At 42.8% G+C, this 14,887-nt stretch overlaps 1 protein-coding gene across 1 annotated transcript in view; it reads left to right on the top strand.

Moving 5' to 3' along the window:
• The window catches only part of angpt4 (angiopoietin 4), a 44,996-nt gene extending 30,437 nt beyond the window's left edge, over positions 1-14,559 (top strand). The window contains exons 2-10 of the mRNA XM_074647390.1: positions 2,306-2,461; positions 2,558-2,679; positions 7,277-7,361; positions 7,684-7,831; positions 8,764-8,876; positions 9,223-9,324; positions 9,452-9,618; positions 9,782-9,915; positions 11,913-14,559. Coding sequence (XP_074503491.1) covers positions 2,306-2,461; positions 2,558-2,679; positions 7,277-7,361; positions 7,684-7,831; positions 8,764-8,876; positions 9,223-9,324; positions 9,452-9,618; positions 9,782-9,915; positions 11,913-12,073 — 1,188 coding nt within the window. The 3' untranslated portion in view covers positions 12,074-14,559. The remainder of the gene's footprint in view (positions 1-2,305; positions 2,462-2,557; positions 2,680-7,276; positions 7,362-7,683; positions 7,832-8,763; positions 8,877-9,222; positions 9,325-9,451; positions 9,619-9,781; positions 9,916-11,912) is intronic.
• Positions 14,560-14,887: the final 328 nt, after the last annotated feature.

Genomic DNA, 14,887 nt, shown 5'->3' with positions numbered 1-14,887 from the left:
TAGTTTTCCCTCCTTGTTCCAGCTCCCACTTTACCAACTAAAAGGCCTCTTGTATTTGTGTGACGGCTGCGATACGAATCGTAAAATCATTTTCTGACTGAGCAGAGCGCCTCTTGTTTAATCTGAGGCTGAATTGAAGCAGACTAAACATAATAACTTTAATGGAGTCGAGAAAATGAGTCACATGAGGAATGATGAATGTGATAAAGTCAGTCAACGGGGATAACATCAGCAGTTGAAAGGAATAAAACCATGAAAACACAACGTAAGTCAGCACTTATGAAAAATGAATCAGCTGTCATAACAAACACACTAAAGCTGATTTAAAATGGCATTTTATTATTTAAACTCAGGAGGTGTTGGTCCCGTGTGTCTGTTTGCAAAGAAATACGTCACATATATCCCGATGATCGTTTTCTAAACATTTTTTCATATTAGAATTATCAGAGGATTGTGTAACTTTCTGTGCTTTCAGGTTATTGTTTTAATTCGTCATTAAAAGAGCAATACTTGTTTCCTGGTGGTGATTCTACAGGATACCTGCTAGAGTTTGACGCACCCAAAGAGTCACAACTTTTACTTCTTTCCATCTGTTTGGAGGGACTTTTATAGAATGAAAATAACTAAATAAGAAGTACACTGCAACAGCATGTTTTGTTAAATAGACCTACTTTTAATTTACTTTTAATTCTCAGGAAAGAAAACTGAATAATTTGCCTCTCTGGTATAAACTAATATTCATCAGTTTTCATTCATTCAGTCATGTTTTGCCCTACTTCAGTATTTCTTCCTCTTAGTTCTCTCCATTTCTCTCTCCATCTCCCACTGACTGAAGGTCCTTTCAGACACAACGTGACAACGGCACCACTGACCTCTGAAACCCAATGGCGAGCGCCGCGCCGCGCCACGGCGGCTTAAGCGCTGATGTGTGGCAGGTGCAGCTCAAACCACGCCACGGTGTCGTGAGCAGCTCTTCTCCGCCAGGAAAAGACATTTAGTGTAACTCTATTGTCGTCCAGGTGGAAACAGTAGGGATTATAGAACTGCACGGTGCATGTCAACAGTTTGAGATAACGAAGAGGAAAAAAATGTGTGAAAATGCCATAAATCTGGAGAAATATGTGAGAATTGTGACCCCGGGAGGAAACAAGGAGAGGGCGATGAAAAACTGGAGTCTCCCGGGAAAATTGGGAGCGTTGGAAAGTTAATCTCATGATTGTTGCGAATCGCAATTAATCGCAAATTAATCACACATTTGTATCTGTTGTAAATGTAAATTCAAGGGAGATTTGTCAAGTATTTAATACTCTTATGAACATGGGAGTGGGCAAATATGCTGCTTAATGCAAATGTATGTATATATTTATCATTTTAAATCAATTAACAACACAAAATAATGACAAATATTGTCCAGAAACCCTCACAGGTACTGCATTTAGCATAAAAAAGCAAGTTTGGAGCGTTATTTAACCTCCTTCATAACAAGCTAGTATGACATGGTTGGTATAATGCGATATTATCACGTTACCTTTGACAACCCTATTTATAAACCAAACAACTAATCGATTAATCAAGAATATAATGGACAGATTATTGGTTAGTCGCAGCTCTAGATTAACTAGAGTTGTGTGTTGGGATCCAGACTCCAGCTGGCGTTGTCCTCCCACTGACTCATCAAACAGCCTCACTGGTAACTGGCCGTCCCACTGGGACCAGTCTGTTTGTTGGTGCAGTGGTATATTTATCAGCTCCCAGTGCGTCTCGGTGGCACTGATACCCTGAAGACGAGGAGTCTGAGGGACGAAGAGATGGCTGGATGGACGGAGTATTTATTTGTCGGGGTCAAAGGTCACAGCATGGCAGTGTGAGTTGGCATGGCTTGATGTTCCCAGAGATTGAGAGAGCTGCGTCTTTATATACCAGACCTCCTGACATGGTGGTGAACCTGATGCACTGAGTGGGTGGTGTTGGAGCTCACAGCTGATTTCACTGCTCATATTTAAAAAAAAAAAAATACCACTAATTTGTGAAGGAAATGTTTTTATTCTTTGATTTTGGGGTTGCTGGATAAAAAATGTAATAAATAATTCCTGACAATGACTGATTTTGACTTCAGGACATCTCTGACTACATACATGCGGAAAATCCAACATTTTTACTGGATTCATTTAAAGATTTTCCAAAATAAAAGTCCCTAGAAGTGTATGATTCAGTACGAGTCAGTGTTTTGTTTTGTTCCTCTCTGTCGAGTCTGTCTCGTCTGTCTTGTTTTAGTTTTACTCTCTGTTGTCTCTTTGGTCGTCAGCTGGAGAACGTCATCCAGAAGAGCACGAAGCCTGACGTCACTAACATACCGTCCCACGTCGTTCACAACCAGACAGCCACCATGCTGAAGATCGGAACGAACCTCCTCACGCACACCGCCGAGCAGACGCGTAAACTCAACGTGGTGGAAGCCAAGGTAATGGGCCGCCGCCGCCGCCGCCGCCGCCGCTCTGCTCATGTCGTCACCTGAAAGCAGATTTCCTGGACGTGATGTTTGACATCTTTCCACCAGGTGCTGAACCGCACGTCTAGAATCGAGATCCAGCTTCTGGAGAATTCTCTGTCCACCAACAAGCTGGAGAAGGAGCTGCTGCTGCAGACCTCCGAGATCAGTCGGCTACGAGACAAGAACAGGTAGGAAGGACATCGCTTATAACTTTGCTGGGTCTGAGACACTCAGTGAGACTCTGAAGACACAACTTAGGAGCAGCTAATTCAGAATCCTACTCTGCCAAGAACGTGTAACCTCGCACAGCAGCTGGATTCTCACAAGATCACGGGGCGTGGCTTAGGTTCGTCAGGTGACCGTTGATTCCGAACAAAGCAGAGTTTACATTATCTTGCCGGTATCACATGTAGATGTCCGGCAGATGAAATTATCAACGGCCAACATGCCTGATGGCAAATATGCCAAATTAATTAATTAATTAATAGCATGTTAAATATCCTAATATTGTAGGATACGTTGCCAAGACAATTTCAATATAAACTTATATAAAAGTTTGTTTTTGCCTTCCTGCTTTATCACCCACAGCCGTGCAGTTCAGAGGATGAGATCGGTGCAGCTTCGAACAATAACATCTTCTCCTCTCCCTCCTCTGACCTAAATATGAGCCGACCCAGAGTCAGCCTTATCAGTGATTTCACAACTACAACAGTGAGAATATCTGAAATACGAGCAGGTCATTAGAGATGATGGAAATACGTCCACAGCTGTTGCTGCGAGACGCGCCAATATTTACAATCACAATATTGTCTCTTGTTCACGGTGAGGTGAAGCTGGACGCAGCGCTGAGCGGTAAAACACGGCGAGTCTTTATCAGTAACAGATATAATACAAACACACAGAGTGTGTGTGTGTGTGTGTGTGTGTGTGTGTGTGTGTGTGTGTGGATGCTAGCACACCTCATTGACTCTCTATATCTTCAGTTTCAGTGGATTTCACTGATGTATGTGTACACTGTGTGTCACAGTGTTTGTTGAACAGATGTTTTCAGTCACTGATGGTACGTGTCCACAGGGGCGTTTTTATGGCGAGGGATCGCCTCGCTACCCAGCGTCGGACGCTTGATGGGCCGCCACTAGACATGAGGCACCTGAATGCACGAACGCTTTCCCTCGTGGGCTGCTGCTCCCAGCTTTCAAACCGAAACCAACATGAAGGCTCGTTTGGAAACTCACAAAAATAATCCACCTAAATGTGTTTCTGAAAACATTCAATGTAGAAATAATCCATGCAGATGAATCTCTCTTTATTTTAGATCGATGTGGAGGCAATTTCTGTAAAGAAGGACTCGAAAATCAAGAGAAAGTCTTTTAAAGGTTTAATAAACACTTGCAAGTGGGCAAACAACCATCAACATAAATGTTCAAGGCTGAGAGCGCAGAGTCTCTCAGTTTCGTGACATTTATACCCTCGCTTGCAGGCTCACAGTCGTATATCTCCCATTGTCTGTCGGACTGACACTTCCGTCCTTTTTAGGGTTACTTATCCTCAAATAGGCTCTACAAGTTCGCTGACTAGGTGACCCTCACCTAAACAGAAATAGGCCTTAGGGGCAATGAGTGTCACCTGTCATGACCTTAGGAATGTGCACATGTTTGTATTTTTCCAACACAATCGACAACTGTCACTCTAATGCCCGGTTCAGACTACACGATATCAGCCTGATTACAGCCCGACACGGCCGTCGCAGGGTGTCGACTCGGATCGGGAACGATAAACGAGTGTCGTGTGTGAAAATCGATCGTTTTATCTTGTGTAGTGTGTCATAGTACACGACAACCGACGCCGTGTACAGGCCGACGTCTGGGACGCCTCACGACGTCCCGACAGAAAGTCTAGCATGTTCGATTTTTTTTGTTGCTTTCCACGACGTGTTCCGTCATGGCCGGGAATTTGACCAGCGGAGCACAGACGCACTTGAGCCCCAGTAAGCCTGTATATGAAGACGGCGGGGCCGGGAGAGTGTGTATTGTCGGAACAGGGGACCGACGTGTAGTCCGTCATGTGTCGCGGTCAAGTCATGACAACAATTTATGACTCTCAATCGTCTAATCTGACATACTGACCATCGTAACTGTCTAAAATATCGTGTAGTCTGATCCTGGCATAAAAGTTTCTAGGGAGTTTCCAGAGGCGGCGAGTCGCGTCGGACACCCCTGACTTGCATAGAGTAGCCGAGACCTCAACTTTTTGAGGAGCGCCCCGTCTCTCGAATCGCATCTATCCAGAACAATTAAGCCACAAATTCACAGAGTGACCATACACGGTCCAGATATACACTAGGTTTGGAGTTAATTCTCCACCTTTTACGGTGACGTCCAGTCAGTGTTGGTGGTAAATGTCAACTGAAGAAATAAATTCCTAAGTCAGGTTTTTATAGTACAGGTCTTAAAAAGTTACAAGTTAAGATTTCTGAAATACTAACACCATGAAACACACACACACACACACACACACACACACACACACACACAGTCTGCATGTAGTTGGGGACAAACTCATTAATCTAGACACACACACACACAGACAGAGTGTGTAGAAACCGCAGCATGGCGGCGATCAGTGACTCCCCATCAGTCCAGCTCTCAGTGAGCGGCGTGGCCTCGTTCATGTGCAGGTCAGCATGTTGAAGTGATCAGAAGCAGCAGCAGCTAGTTCTGCAAATACCTGCAGAAATAACACTCAGCTAACGTTAGCATGCTAACACGCTAAACTAAGATGGTGATAAACATTATACCTGCTAAACATCAGCGTGTTAGCATTGTCATTGTGAGCATGTTAGCATGCTGAAGTTAACATGGAGCACAGCCTCATATAGCAGAGCACTAGCAGGACTGTAGACGTCTTGTTTCATTTTGGTGCAGAAGCTCATTTGAATGTCAGCACATTTTCTGAGCTGATGTCACAGAGAGACGGTGAACTGTAGTCATTAGTGTCTTCTTGCAGAAGGAAACAATAACTACTGGATGCATGAGGACATCAAGTCTGTGACGTCCAGTCAGTGTAAACCACACTAATAAAAACACGATGAGTCTACTCATAAAGAAGGTGACGAGATATTTTATTTTAATTATGTATTTTCTTGATATTGTCCAGCAGCACATAGTGAGTAACCAGATCCACCAAATGGTTTGTTCCACAGAACCATCTGAGAAGGAAAAGGGCAGGCACTTTGATTGGATGAACCATCTGTCAATCAAACTCTTGCTGTAGCCAGTCAGGAGAAGAGTGAAAACATGTTTTCCATCTGGAAAAGCCTTCAGTGTCGTTCTTTGTTCTTCTTTCAGTGAAGAAACCCTCTCCAGTTCTGATAGAACGATAGAACCTCTTCAGGTGCCGCCATTGTCGTTCAGAACCAACAGTCGCCTCACTGTGTCGTAGCCACGCCCCCAGCTGTCAGTAGCTCCTCACTGATTGGTCCGTGCTCTGGCTTGCCGGACACAAACACATTACTTGAAGCCTGACGAGATGGATTTTCGCGTGATACGTGATCTTGCGATTCTAGCGTAATCTCGTGAGAATCCAGCTGCCGTGCACGGTTAACATCGTGAGTATTTAGCAGAGTGTGAGTTATTCTGGGAAACATTAGAGAAGAAGACACGTTTTCACATTTTCTGTCCTCTGCACTTGGAGCCAGAAAAGTGACATTCATCCATGTTTCAGTGTCCCATGTTTCCATGTGAAGCCGCTGCCACTCCTTCATCAGGTTTCATTCGTTTGGCTGCGGCGTTGTTGATCTAACTGGGCTGAGTCTATTTCCAGCAGCTGCTCTGCTGGTTCAGCTGCACAGATAACGTGGACCGCAGTCTGCTCTGGCAGAAAGAATGATGGTCGGCTTGTTAATCTTTACTTCACCGTTTTACGGCTTCTCTAACGAGGGAGGAACTCAGGAGTTACAACCTCTGGTCCAGTACAGACAGATTTGTGTCCTCCTGCTGGCATTCATGTTAATATGACACATCCTAGGAGTTACTTTCCTTCAGCCTCCTCCACTCAGTCTTCATTTAGTTATTCCCTACATTTCCCAGAATGCCTTTATGCAGCTGCTCCAGTCCTGCTGAAAAACTTCTCCCGGTGTAGAAACAAGTGTCTCTGCATCTTCCATCATTTTTCATTTTATTCATTTCATTCTACATTTTTAGACACAAGAACCGTTTCTACTCACAGACCATCACTCTGCTGAACACTTAATCAGTCATACACTGTCGATAACTCTTTAACACCAAAATATCCACTGCTGCTGTTATAGATTATAATTTACAGTCTTTTATTTTTGCACATTTTCAGATTCGACTTTACAGTCTTTAATGCACATTGTTTTGCACATTTTTAGATGAGAATTTACAGTCTTTAATGCACATTTTTGCATATTTTTAGACTAGAATTTACAGTCTTTAATGCACATTGTTTTGCACATTTTTAGATGAGAATTTACAGTCTTTAATGCACATTTTTGCCCATTTTTAGATTAGAATTTATAGTTTTTAATGCACATTTTTGCATATTTTTAGACTAGAATTTACAGTCTTTAATATACATTTCTTTGTAATATGTAGATACCATCTGTCACTCGTGGGATTAATTGTTTTACTTTAGTTTTTTGACCGTGATATCGAGAATCGTTGAACTTTACTGGTATTGGTATAGACTACTAAATCTCTGGTGTTGTGACATCCCTAGCTCGGTCATGTGAATCGAGTGTCTTGTGTCTTTTCTGTCCTTCAGTCGTTTGGAGAGTAAAGTCCAGATGTTGGAGTCTCAGCAGAGAGGAGAACTGGAGGACATGAAGGAGGAGAAGAACAGACTGCAGGTAAACTCCAGCAGCAGCTGTCGCTCTATTAACTATGTTATATTATATCTACAACATAGAGGAGTACTTTATGTGAATCAATCAGAATGTGTTTTACATTTACGAGGCACAAGATGAAGAGTGAGTGTCTGACCTCATAGGTGTAAATTATACAGATCTGAATGTGCAGAATATTTATTACTGCTACTTTAGTCTAAGCTGGCCAACATGAACATTAAAAATATAAACAGTAAACATAAAATATGACGTTATAGATCTGATGTGTGACGTTATAGATCTGATGTGTGACGTTCACGCTGACAGATGAAACGTTTCCTCTCAGTTTGTCATCAGGACTCAGATTGAAGCCATCGGGTCTCTAGAGAAGCAGCTGAGAGTCGCCAGCAGCAACAACACGGCTCTGCAGAGACAACAGGCTCAGCTGATGGAATCAGTCCACACGCTCATTACCATGGTGGCTACTACTACAGGTACTACTACAGGTAGTACTGCAGGTACACACACTACTACAGGTACTACTACAGGTACTACTACAGGTACACAACACGGCTCTGCAGAGACAACAGGCTCAGCTGATGGAATCAGTCCATACTCTCATTACCATGGTGGCTACTACTACAGGTACTACTACAGGTATCACTATAGGTACTACTACAGGTATCACTATAGGTACTACTACAGGTACTACTACAGGTATCACTATAGGTACTACTATAGGTACTACTATAGGTACTACTATAGGTACCACTATAGGTACTACTACAGGTATCACTATAGGTACTACTATAGGTACTACTATAGGTACTACTATAGGTACTACTATAGGTACTACTACAGGTACTACTATAGGTACTACTACAGGTACTACTACAAGTACTACTACAGGTTCTACTACAGGTACACACATTACTACAGGTACACAACACAGCTCTGCAGAGACAGCAGGCTCAGCTCACACATTCATTAACATGGTGGCTACTACTACAGGTACTACTACAAGCACTATTACAGGTATCACTACAGGTACTACTGCAGGTACTACTACAGGTACTACTACAAGTACTACTACAGGTTCTACTACAGGTACACACTACTACAGGTACACACACTACTACAGGTACACAACACGGCTCTGCAGAGACAGCAGGCTTAGCTCACACACTCATTAACATGGTGGCTACTACTACAGGTACTACTATTACAGGTACTACTACAAGCACTACTACAGGTATCACTACAGGTACTACTACAAGTACTACTTCAGGTACACACACTTTGTCTAAACTGTGCATGTTTGTACAACGTAAAAAGTTGAAGTTTAAAATAAGATGTGTCTGAGTTTACTGCCTTCAGTACTACCTCGTAATGAAATGTTAATCTGTGTGTGTGTGTGTGTGTTCAGGGTCTCCTCCCAGGGACCAGATGTGGAGGGACTGTGCAGATGTTTATAAGGCCGGTCACTCTGTCAGTGGACTGTATAACATCTACATCAGTAACAGGACTGAACCTGTACAGGTACCACAGCTGAACCTCCACCTGGTTTCTACTCAAGTAAAAAATAACATACATTTAGGCCTAAATACCTGTCATTGTTTCATATTTTCACTTTCTTACTAAAGTAATGTGATGTTGCATGAAGGTAAAGCACAACATTTATAAAAGATATCTAATATATATCTAATGCTGTGATACCTGGTCTTGTCCGGTCATGGGCTTTACTTTATTACTTACATTATTGATGGTTCTTCCAAACAGCAGATTTATGTCCCATGAGTCTTGTGGTCATTAGTTTTAATCCAACAGAAGATAATCAGATTATCCTCTAACGCTGTTTCTTCTTCCTCTTCTTCTCCTCTTCCAGGTGTTCTGTGACATGGAGACAAGCGGTGGGGGATGGACGGTGTTCCAGCGGCGGTTTAACGGCAGCGTTGACTTCCAGAGGAGCTGGAGAGAATACAAGATGGTCTGTTTGTGTCTCCTGAGAGCAATGAAGTCAGAGTAAAGGTCAGAATAAGACATGTTAAATCACTGAAGCCTTCCTCCTCCTCCTCCTCCTCCTCCTCCTCCTCCTCCTCCTCCTCCTCCTGCAGGGGTTCGGGGACGTGTTTGGGGAGCACTGGCTGGGTAACGAGGTGACGTACCTGCTGACCAGTCAGGGTCAGTACTCTCTGAGAGTGGAGCTGAGGGACTGGGAGGGAAACCCCGCCCACGCCCAGTACGACCGGTTCACACTGACCAGTGAGAGGCAGCAGTACAGGTAACGGACAGTTACACTCACATATACTGTATATACTGTTCACACATGACATCATATACCACTAAGTACAGTTACTCAAGTACTGAGTGGGGCTGTATGAGGTACTTATCCATAGTAGACCAGTACTCCCAGTACGGAGATGACCTTGTCTCGTGTCTCTCAGGTTGTATTTGAGAGGTTACAGCGGGACGGCGGGGACGCAGAGCAGCCTGGCGAGCCACGGGACCGGCTTCAGCACCAGAGACCAGGACAACGACAACTGTGACCACTGCAGATGTGCCCTGATGCTCACCGGAGGTAACTTCTCCTCCTCTCCTCTCCTCTCCTCTCCTCTCCTCTCCTCTCCTCTCCTCCCCTCCCCTCCCCTCCCCTCCCCTCCCCTCCCCTCCTCTCCTCTCCTCTCCTCTCCTCTCCTCTCCTCTCCTCTCCTCTCCTCCTCTCCTCTCCTCCTCTCCTCTCCTCTCCTCTCCTCTCCTCTCCTCTCCTCTCCTCTCTCCTCCTCTCCTCTCCTCTCCTCTCCTCTCCTCTCCTCTCCTCTCCTCTCCTCTCCTCTCTCCTCCTCTCCTCTCCTCTCCTCTCCTCTCCTCTCCTCTCCTCTCCTCTCCTCTCCTCTCCTCTAGCAGCCACTGAATACTTAATATTGAATTTTAAACACCACTGAATTCATAACATTGAAATATTTTACTTTGAGAACCATATATCTGAATGTTTTTGTTCTGAATGCAACTCTTTGAAATTATAATATGAAATATTTAAAAGATTACCGGTCCCTGCCTCGCTCCCTGCCGCTGAATAAGAAAGCAATAAAAGATGGGTATTTAAGATAATAAAAGATAAATAAAATACAAGGAAATAAAAATAACAATACAAATAAATAAATACAAATTCTGAAACTACACAACTAATTGTATTAAAATAATGACATTTTAATAAAATAAAATAGAATAAAAGTAATAATGATGATGATCAGCTATAAAATGTTGATTAAACAAAATAGAGTAAAATAAACACTATAATAATGATGATAAATAAGTATAAACAATAAAACTATAAAATTATAAAACTATAAAACACTACATTAAAGCCAGAATAAATAGATGGGTTTTTAGTTTACATTTAAAGCTATCAATATGTTCAGCTCCTCTCAGTTCCTCTGGAAGGTCGTTCCAGCGGCTGAAAGCAGCATCACCACATGTTGTTGTTCTGCTTTGTGGAACAACTAAAAGAGAAGAAGCGGAGGATCTGAGGGGAACTTCCTGCTTCATAAATGTTCTCTCCTTTTTTAGTCAGCACTCCGGCAGCAGAATTTTGAATGAATTGTAGCTGATTTATTGTATTCTTTGGTAGACCAGAAAGGAGAGCGTTACAGTAGTCCAGCCTGCTAGTTATAAAAGCGTGCATCAGTCTCTCTGTGTTGCTCAGAGACAGAAATGGCCTCTCTTTGGAGATATTCTTCAGATGATAAAATGCTGTTTTTGTAACACTCCGGACATGAGCCTAGAAATTAAAATCAATCAAAAATCACTCCTAGATTTCTTGTTGTTGACTTGGCTTGAGTCCTTGTGTATTTACTTTCAAGAGGCGCCTGCCGTTAGGTAACGGTATATGGCAGAGGAACAGGAGCGGTATACCACCGCCGTACCACTCTGAACCACAGTGACACACCATCAGCCACTTCTCGATCTTGGCGCTACCGTTTTTTCGGATGTAAAATACAGACTTTGTTTATCTGGTGTGAATGCAGCGTATGAAACACAGATGTGGGGTGTAATTTCTAAATCACATGAGGTGTGGCTGATTACACTAGTCCTGTGTGAATAGGGCTCAAATCACTGCATGTTTTATGTTTATGCTGACTTTATTATGATGATATACTGTACATCAGATGTCCGTACGGCCTCATGGACCCAACATGTTGTCTGCTGAGATGCACTCATTTTATTTAAAAGTATAATTTCACCTCGATGTTTAAATGTGATTGTAGGAGACCGTCCTCACCAAACAGGATCTTTAAATGCTTCAGACTAGCTGTGTTTACCGCACCTTGGATGACCTCTTGAGGCCGTGAGAGTAATGACCACGATCTCTCCCTTTAAACAGGTCGATTTTGTGACGTGGTCAAATCAGAAAACACAAATCGATTTTGTTTTGCTCATTTGGGTCGTTTTGGAAGGAAGTGAGAAACGATGTATTCTGTTGTTGGTTTGTTATGAAGGTCATTTGAACTGAAACTGAAAAGAGGGAGAAAAGGTGATGAAGATAAACTCCTCTGTCTCGTCTCTTCTCTCCATCAGGTTGGTGGTTTGACGCCTGTGGATTCTCCAACCTGAACGGTATTTACTACGCCGTCGGCCACAACATCAGGAAGCTCAACGGCATCAAGTGGCACCACTTCAGAGGCCCCAGCTACTCCCTACGCTCCACTTCCATGATGGTACGACCCTACGACTTCTAACAACACCCCTCCACCTCCGTGATGGTATGACCCTACGACTTCTAACAACACCCCTCCACCTCCCTCATGGTACGACCCTACGACTTCAAGCAACACCCCTCCACCTCCGTGATGGTACGATCCTACGACTTCTAACAACACCCCTCCACCTCCGTGATGGTACGACCCTACGACTTCTAACAACACCCCTCCACCTCCGTGATGGTACGACCCTACGACTTCTAACAACACCCCTCCAGCTCCGTCATGCTACGACCCTACGACTTCTAACACCCCTCCACCTCCGTGATGGTACGACCCTACGACTTCTAACAACACCCCTCCACCGCCGTCATGGTTCGACCCTACAACTTCTAACAACACCCCTCCAGCTCCGTCATGCTACGACCCTACGACTTCTAACACCCGTCCACCTCCGTCATGGTCCGACCCTAAGACTTCAAGCAACACCCCTCCACCTCCCTGATGGTACGACCGTACGACTTCTAACCATACCCCTCCACCTGCATCATGGTACGACCCTACGACTTCTAGCAACACCCCTCCACCTCCATCATGGTACAACCCTACGACTTCTAACAACACTATCAGGATAAAGTGACAGATTGAGCAAATATGCAAAAAAATATTTGTATTAAAGTTACCGACTGCAGCTTTAATCTGCATTTTAACACAAGTGGAAGGTGACAGCAGCGTTTAGCTTCATGAATAGGAATCTGATTGATCTGGAGACGAGTGGAAGCCTCACTGAGGATCGATCTGAGGATGAGCAGTGATGTTTTCTTCTTAAGACCACTACGATGGTTGTGGTTTATGGATATATGTACATATATACTGTATGTTTAAGATGCCAAGTGGACAAATGGCAGCTCAGATTCCCCTTTAATGTGTTTACTGTTAATGAAACAGACTTGTACATAATAAATGGAAACTGATTGAAGGACGGGCTACTATGACACATTGGACATCATGTTTTTAACTATTGTTCAGGAAGAGAAACAATCTGTTTTGATGGATCAGTAATCAGATTTTTGAGGTCGGACATGACGACACATTTAATCTACAGCCTGTACTCTGTGTTTCTGAACATTGAAGGAAGGAAATGATTACTAAGGAAGAAAGAAACGGACTCACTAAAATAGTACAAATAGAGTTTCATTTGGTTGTTTTCTGTTAATTAACTATTTTAATCGATTGACAGCCCTAATAAATACATAACTTTTACATTCATACCAGCAGCTCTGTGAGGCTGTAATTAGGAGCAGTGCTGCTTTGAGCTAAATGCTAATATCATCATGCTAACATGCTCATAATAACAATGCTGACATGCTGATGTTTAGCCGGTATAATGTTCACTATCTTAGTTTAGAGTGTTAGCATGCTAATACAGAGAGTATAGAAGCAAAGAGACAAAACTCTGGTGTTTTTTTTTACAACAGCCGCTGCCGACATTTTGGATTGAAAACTCTTATTATATTTCTAATATTTTATTGTCATATTATTACAGAACATTTCAGTAGAATATGACAATAGAATAGCAATAATTTAGTTTCACTTTTGTATGGCTCTTTGTAGGCGGACGTTTTACTGGCGTCCGGTGGTCTCTTTCAGTCCAAAATGGCGGAAGCGTAGCTCTGCTGCCGGGCGCTGATGTCGCAACGGAACAAACTATTGACCTTCACTTCTTATCAATGTACGTTCTTTGCAGTTTTTGAGGGTATTTGCAGTACAGCTGAGGTTGATGGGAACATCAAGTGTTGGACAAATTCAAATATTGACCTGATGATGGCGATAGATGTTGTCACAATTCAACCTGAGGGAGACATCCAATAGTTGTCTTCATATTTCACTCAAAGCCACTACTGTCTACCAGCAGTTGGCGCTACAGGAAAAAGTCAGAGGATCACCAAAGTCTGTAGGATTCATCCTCTGGGGATCATGAACGTCTGCACAAAGTTTCATGACAAACCATCTCACAGTTATTGAGTTACGTTAGTGTGGACCGAAGAGGTGGAGCGACCATCTAGAATTACTGAAATCGACATTAATTGGAGGTCTAACAGTCTAATTGAATTAACCCTTTGCTCACCATGTTGTCATTTCATGTGTTTCTAGAGAAACACACAGAGTAGCAGCATGTGTCTCCAGTCTCTGAGGTTATGATGCTTAAAAACAGGTAGATCGTCTCTAAGCTGCACGCTGGTTCACATGAGAGGCGCTGACATTCTGCTGATCGATTATTATCCTTTCAATAGCCATCAGTACAGTTTGTATGTGGAGCCTATAAAATGTTTTCAGATAAAGAAGTTTATACTTCAGCTGATTTAAAATGCACTTTATGGAACAGAAGGTGGAGTTTCATCTTTGCTCTCGTTGTTTCAGTCTGTTGTTCTTTGTTTTGATTTACCATGTTCAGCAAAGCTCAGCTGTAAACAGTCTGCAGTATTTTGTACAATAAAATATGTTATTAAAGCCGGTCTGAGTCGAACTAAATAATCTTTCCTAGAATGATTTTCATAAAGACTTGTATTTTTATCGGGTATCCTGTGATTCATCTGTTTTCCACGTTCACTGGAAGTAAAGAAGTTCTTTGTGAGAAGAACATATTTACATCATTTTTAATCAATGTGATTTTTTTTTGTAAAATGTATATTGATAAAGAAACTCAGAGGACTTTTAAGGTGTTTATTGCAGTTACACAAACTAAACAACCAGAGAGAGAAGAAGACAGTTAGAGAAAGAGAGAGAGGGAACGATTCATTAATCCAAAGATACTAAACCAATGCAAAACTAATGCATCAATATTGTGCCATA

Source organism: Sebastes fasciatus, chromosome 1, assembly GCF_043250625.1.
Source record: "Sebastes fasciatus isolate fSebFas1 chromosome 1, fSebFas1.pri, whole genome shotgun sequence".
Taxonomy (NCBI): Eukaryota; Metazoa; Chordata; class Actinopteri; order Perciformes; family Sebastidae; genus Sebastes; species Sebastes fasciatus.
This window is presented reverse-complemented; position numbering and strand designations above follow the sequence as displayed.